At 38.2% G+C, this 6,582-nt stretch overlaps 1 protein-coding gene across 3 annotated transcripts; it reads left to right on the top strand.

Annotated features, from left to right (window-relative positions):
* The first annotated feature begins 1,083 nt into the window (after window positions 1-1,083).
* On the top strand, window positions 1,084-6,256 carry LOC122667813 (cell cycle checkpoint control protein RAD9A). Of its 3 annotated transcripts, none has more exons than XM_043864253.1 (10): window positions 1,084-1,381; window positions 2,099-2,218; window positions 2,302-2,410; window positions 2,899-3,150; window positions 3,241-3,356; window positions 3,719-3,783; window positions 4,380-4,630; window positions 4,708-4,861; window positions 5,835-5,875; window positions 5,972-6,256. In XM_043864253.1, the coding sequence occupies exons 1-10, from the start codon at window positions 1,277-1,279 to the stop codon at window positions 6,094-6,096; spliced, it is 1,338 nt and encodes a 445-aa protein (XP_043720188.1). In that variant the 5' UTR covers window positions 1,084-1,276; the 3' UTR covers window positions 6,097-6,256. The 3 variants fall into 3 exon arrangements, with proteins under 3 accessions (XP_043720188.1, XP_043720187.1, XP_043720189.1); XM_043864252.1 differs by having other exon boundaries at window positions 4,374-4,630; XM_043864254.1 differs by lacking the exon at window positions 2,899-3,150 and having other exon boundaries at window positions 4,374-4,630.
* Window positions 6,257-6,582: the final 326 nt, after the last annotated feature.

Genomic DNA, 6,582 nt, shown 5'->3' with positions numbered 1-6,582 from the left:
CAATGTTAAAAGGTCCAACTCAAAACTTGAATTCATTAAGAGGAGTGATTTTTTAAATATAGGGTAAATTACACATCACCCCTGGTTTTCAAACGAAACTCAGATCACCCCCTCTATAAGTTTATAGTAACGGTGTTAGTCTGCTGTTAGTTATTGGTGTGAAAGGACTATTTTACCCTTGTATTAAAACATTAGAATTAAATTTATAATACTACCCTTCCTTCATCTTCAACATTGGTCAAGGGTAGTTTAGGGATTTAATTTTATTTAACTGACTGACATCATCACTTAATAGCATAAAACTAATGGTAGAGACTAATTTGTCATATTGGGGTCTACATCAGTGGGTGATCTGAGTTTCATTTGAAAATCGGGGGGTGACATGTAATTTACCCTTAAATATATAAAGGCAGAGAGGACTTGAACCAACCAATGTAAGGAGTACCGAGTGAGGACTATAACTTTGTAGGGAAAAGGTTCTCTGAACCACCAAGAGAGTGTGCGCAACCATCCTCTCTCTCTTCTTTATATGACATGACTTTGCTACCCTCCCATGTACGAAACCATTCTGTCACACCTCTTTGATGCGCTCCTATATGCTCTTTGCTCAAAGAACCCTCTCCCAACTCTAGAAATTGAATAAAAGTGTGTCCATGCTTAGTCCTACGAGGTCCGGTTAACTAAAGTCGATTTTGGATGGATCAGATCGGTATCGGCCAAGACCAATCTGATCCGATCCAGCTATATGGACAAGGGTAAAAAGGTCAAAAAAAATAGGGACAAAAGTGTCATATTTGCCCGGGTTTGGCAATCCCGATCCGATCCGATCCAGCCCATACCGAGATTACGAACCTTGTCGGTAACGATGTGGGACCTTAAATTGATAGGGGACTGATTAGGCCCGACCCAAACCGGCCCTTGTTCACAATGCCCAAAGATCCTGTATAACGTGTTTGTATTGGATACGTGAGAGGTGCTAACCTTCGCAAAACCCGTGTACTTTCTCTTTCCCGCCTCTGGGACAGCCTTCGCTAGTCGCTTGGCTCGACGAGTGAGTTGTACTTTTGCCGCTCTGAAGAGGTTGAGCGAGGCCTCCCGCGCAAATCAAAGCCATCTAATGTCTCTGTTCCTCTCGCAGTTGTTCTTGAGGTGAATAAAGAAGAAGTGAATTGTTTTCAGGTAAGAATGAAAGCAGTGAAGAAGAAAGGAGAACGATCTTTGATAGAGTAAGCAAAATAGAGCTTCAGTGCAGAATCGCATAAGCAAATCGGAGCCGATGGAGCTGAGTCTGAGCGGCAACTCTCTCAAAACTTTTGCTCGTTGCATCACTTGCCTTGCACGTATCGGTCACGAGCTCGCCATCGAAGCTTCTCCTTCTCAGGTACCAATGTATCACTCCTCAACCCCTCACGATCTCACACCCACAACACTTAGGTATTGGCTTCTTGTTTTCCCTGTATAGTCTTGACTTGAAATCACATCGATCTCGAGTTCAATTAATGACGTGATTGTAGGGATTTCAACCCTCAACTGGGACGCTCTTAATCAAATATAGCAGTGCATTTTGTTTCCGACGATACGTTGAAGCATTTTCTTTTAATTTCATCTAACTCATTACTAGATTAAATTGTGAATTTCCATGACGAGGGTGGTTTTATTACTAATTGTGTTAAGGAGATTATAAGGAAGTTGGAAAATATTGATTGCAAGAAATAATGTATACTTACTTTCTTAGGGTTTTTGAAGAACAGACATTTTGATCATTAGTGCGTATATTTTATAGCTACATTCTTTGCTGGATCTGAAACCCAAAAACAAAAGGAAGATTAGGAGGGATAGAATATGAGTTTGCTAGTCCACACTTTGAATTTGATCATATGAGGTTGACCCTCCTGTTTCCTGAGGGCTATTGTCTTTCCGAATTGCCCAAACTAGCACTTACAAGATTTTCTATTTTTTTGTATGTGTTTATTTGTGGTGCACCTTGATTTTCACTCTCAATTCATCACTCCACTTATCAGGCTATAACATTTAAGCCTGATTTATCTGATGCAAAGTAGATTCTTCTTATTTTACATATATCTTTTGTGTTGTGCAGCTTGCTTTTTACACTCTCAATTCATCACGGTCCGCTTATCAGGCTATAACATTTAAGCCTCATTTCTTTGATGTTTATACAATAATGGCAGCCCAGGTGCAATGTAGCGTGCTCTTGAAGGTATTACAGTGAACTTGAATATGTTCCTTAAAAATTTTGGGGCTTGTACTATGCTACTGCTTCTCCTGACTGGGCATGCTTAGGCTGTTTGTTCTGTTCTAAGGACGCCTGTTGCAAGTGTTGATCATCTGAGCATTCGTTTGCCCAACTCTGATGCATCAAAAGTGCAATGGACTTTAGACTGCCTTAACGGTAAAATCCTGCCTTCCTTTCTTATTCTCATTTTTGCACAGGAAACGTCCGGGGAGTAAGTACATATGTTGGACATTCCTCACTTCAAAATTCAGACTTTGAGTTTGTGTCTCAATTACTGCATTGGAGCATTGTGCCACCTTTTACTTACATCGACTCTTAAGGTGGAAATTTGAATTTGTGTGACACATCACTTTGGCATTATCGTAAAAATATGAATGACACTCTGAACTTACTTTAAGTAGCCGTCTAAGTTTTAGCTCTACATTGTATAGTTAGGCTTGTCTGGTAGAATTTGTGGCCAATTGGCTATGGTCCCTTGAGGAGATACATATTAACTTCAAACTAGAAATTGATTATTTGCTGGAATAGGTATCTAGTATTGGGTGGCAGGCTGCATATAGACAATCAGTTGGTGCATATTTATCAATATTTGATTATTCTAGTAAGCCCTTCATGGTAACCATTGTTTGAGAAACCTGATGTAGGTGTGAAGAAAGCCTACTGGATTACCTGCAACATTGAACCAGACATTCAACATCTTTCTCTTGATAGGACACGCTTTCCAAGTAACTTTGTAGTGAGGCCTCGAGATTTCAACAGATTGCTAGCAAACTTCCAGTCATCCCTTCAGGAGATTATAATCATAGCCACCAATCCCACTTCTTTACCTTCTGATGCAGCAAGTGATATAGGAGGGAAAGCAGTTGAGCTTAGAAGTTATACTGACCCAACGAAAGGTCCTTATAGATTTATTGTTGTCATATTCTCATTTCTATAATTTTTTATTTTTCTATGGGTCTTAAGCTTCTTTTGTATTTCAATTGCAGAGGATAGTGATGCAGCCTTACACACCCAACTGTGGATAGATCCTAATGAAGAGTTTTTGCAATATACACACTGCGGTGATCCTGTGGATGTGACATTTGGAGTGAAGGAACTGAAGGCATAGTGAACCACATTCTTGTACTCAGTTGTTTTGAGTTTAACTAGAAATCTTATGTCCAGTGAAATGATTGGAGGTGGAAACAAGTGATGCACACAACTCAATAGCTGGAAAGAGGTGCAATGATGGTTGTTGAGCCCCTCCTTCTGGTTGCCGAGCTGTGAGCAACGCATCTGTTGGATGTCAGATAATATCTCACCATCACTATCAGTATCTCACTGTTATCCAGAGTTAGCCTTGACAAGTTCTTTTGCCGATATTATTATTCCATCATTTTTTTTAGTTGCGGGAATATCTCTCCCCCCAACCTCCTGTTTTCTCCTTCTGAAGCATAGTCTTCTTTTTTATTTGTCAAATGCCAGGCATTTCTGTCCTTCTGCGAGGGATGTGAGGTTGACATTCAGTTATTTTTTGAAAAAGCTGGCGAGTAAGATATTTATAATCCCGGAGCCATCTTTTTGTTTTTATTATTGGTAGTTCCATTGTTGTTGTTGCTATTGATTATTGTGATCATGCTGAGGGAAGTTTAAAAAAAATTAATTTTCCTGATACTTTTATCATCTAGTAAATCTGTTAATTGGTGGAGTACTAGCTTTCCAGCCAATGCTTGTGCTGCAGACAAGAAAACTAACTTCTGTGAAGTGTGAAGTGTATCTCTTTATTTATATGGAATGCGGAAAAGGCTTGGCTTTGTTTCACAGGAAAAGGACTAAGGAAATTTTGTTTTATATATATATATACCATTCCATAAATTACTTGATTTGGATTCTTGTAAGAGATAGGAATTAATGATCACTAAAAATTCTTGGCACTGTCAGGATCATTTAGTTGGTGGTTTCTAGCCTATCTAAATAAATGGCACACACCTTTTTTACTACTAATTAAGGAATATAATGTTTATTGGATGGTTTAGAATTCTCACTGGATTCATCTTCTCTTCCTCTATATATATTTTTTTTTGAAAGTTTATAATTTACCTAGATTATGATTTTGATATTGAAGAAATTGGTTTTGGAGGAACAGGCCAATTCTAATGGCTCCAAAATTTGGTCTAGATGATGGCTCCAGTTCAGACTTTGATGCAACACTGTTCCTTGCAACCATGCTTGCGTCACAGCTTCATGAAGGAAACCTTTCAGAGAATCCACCCTTGGCCACCACCTCACACTGTCAGGCTGATCAAGGAACAGGATCTCAAGCACAAAGAGAAAGATTCAGAGTTGCAACTTCTGAGCATCCATCTGACCACACCAAAATCTGGTCTGAACTTTCAGGTATACTTCTTCATCGCTTAACCAACTCTTTTACAATATATATCTTCAAGAATTTTAACCTGCCTGGTTTATAACAGCAAGTGCCAAAAGTGGCAATGGTGCGGAAGAAAGACATGTTCAAGTGGAAATGAATTCAAATGCTAATGTGCTGGCTGGAAGGGGGAGGTCTAAGACAGTGGATAATTCAAAGACTGGATCTGCAATAAGAAATATGCCTGATGGGTCTGATCTGTATCCTGAAATTTTCCTTCTGGTAGAATATATTAAAATAGGAATAGTATTTGTTAACTTATTCTTACTCTGATTAACTCCCCTGGTGATGTGTTTCTGAGTCCAAAGTCCTTTCCATATAGACTCTGAGCAGGCCTAGATAAGGGATTTTTATGTGCTTAGTGCACTTGCGTGGGGATGCTATCATCTTATTGTTCCTAGTAAGCTGGTTTCTAAGAAAAATTCCATCTCTAAGGTCACTTGGAAGAAAAATCTACATGTTAAAGGTTTTGTAGTATCTCCCATTATCCATTAATGAGTACCAGGAGTATAGATGACGTGCTAAATAAATAGAAAGGGTTTGTGAAAGGGATTGGTGTGGAGGAAATTGTACTTAACCTTCAGAACCGCAATTATGCTAAACCACTATCAACCATCGATGAGTCTGGTAATGGAGTCAACATGATAAATGAGATGCTTACTTCAGTTTACAGCTCTATATAAATTTGCAGATTTGCAGCAAAAACCTATACTCTTATCCTTGGATCTTGAAGCTGCATCTAAGCTTCAGATGAACAGAATCAAGTGATAAGCTTGGATTAGTTGTCTAAATAGGTCAGAATACAAATGAAAGCTGTTCAATTTATGTAGCTCTATCCTCTGCTGCAGAAATGGAAATAGAGTAATTTGGTGCACATATGGTGTTTCTATCTATCCAATTCTTTGTCATCTCACAAATAAGTTATTAGCTTTATGAAGTTTATGTTTTGCCATCTTATGTTGTTTGGCATATTCATTATTACCAAACATGAAGAAAATTTGTGCTAGTATGGAAGGGAAACATTGAAAATTAGAGGGGTTCCCAAAGTGGATGGTAATTGTGTGATGGAGGAAATATTTCATTAACATGCATGTATTTGATTTCATGTCATGTTTGAGAATATTGGTCGATTCCCTTAGAATCAATAATGTTTATCTTCACTAGATACTGTAGCGAGCATCGCGTGGAAATAGATCACGAGGAAGAGCCACAAGGTTAGTGGAAATACTATTTTGCATGGTAAAATATTACTGAGATGTAAATGTTACTAGTATATGTTTTAAGTTACATTCTTCCATTTCCCTTAGCAGTGAGGGCTGAAATGAACAATCCAAGTTGGTCACAACATCACCGTAGTAATTGGGTAGGCACAGGTGATGACAATGATGAAGAAGAGGAAGGTGAATTATTTGTTCAGTCAACACCTCCATACTAGGACAAGCAATTATTCTAGCGGAAGCTTGTTTCAGTTCTTTGAGAAAATGGAAAGAAATGTTTTCATTCTGTTTCCTATTGTAAATGACCATTTCTCTCCTCGTGATACATGTACTGTTGTAACTGCTCCTTTCTTTTACATCAATTTATCTCAATTAGATATGTCTGTTCCTTTAATTCCAAGGTTGATGAGTTAGTTTGTGTGTGTGTTTCCTTTTTCTTTCAAGGATGCCCAAGGGGATAATATCTTCAATTTTCTGATATCTGGGTCTTCTGGTTGGCTGATTGAATACTTCGATCCATTACATGTCCCCAAGGTAGAGAGGTAAAATTTTCCTCGTTTGGCACTTTGGGCTGGATGAAACCATTTTTCACAACATTTGTAGCATGCTTTCCTAAGAAACACTCTTTCAGTGTTATTCAAATATTAAATATGAATTAGAATACTTGCATTCAAAACAGAATAAGTATTACAGCAGAGTACATT

The sequence above is a fragment of the Telopea speciosissima genome, chromosome 7 (assembly GCF_018873765.1).
Source record: "Telopea speciosissima isolate NSW1024214 ecotype Mountain lineage chromosome 7, Tspe_v1, whole genome shotgun sequence".
NCBI lineage: Eukaryota > Viridiplantae > Streptophyta > Magnoliopsida > Proteales > Proteaceae > Telopea > Telopea speciosissima.
This window is presented reverse-complemented; position numbering and strand designations above follow the sequence as displayed.

What these genes read in the sequence shown, in the direction of transcription:
- LOC122667813 (XM_043864252.1), top strand. Translation starts at nt 1,277, where the DNA reads ATGGAGCTGAGTCTGAGCGGCAACTCTCTCAAAACTTTTGCTCGTTGC. An exon ending in AATCTGGTCTGAACTTTCAG is followed by an intron (nt 4,631 to 4,707) that starts GTATACTTCTTC and finishes GGTTTATAACAG; the next exon opens with CAAGTGCCAAAAGTGGCAAT. An exon ending in TCACGAGGAAGAGCCACAAG is followed by an intron (nt 5,876 to 5,971) that starts GTTAGTGGAAAT and finishes TTCCCTTAGCAG; the next exon opens with TGAGGGCTGAAATGAACAAT.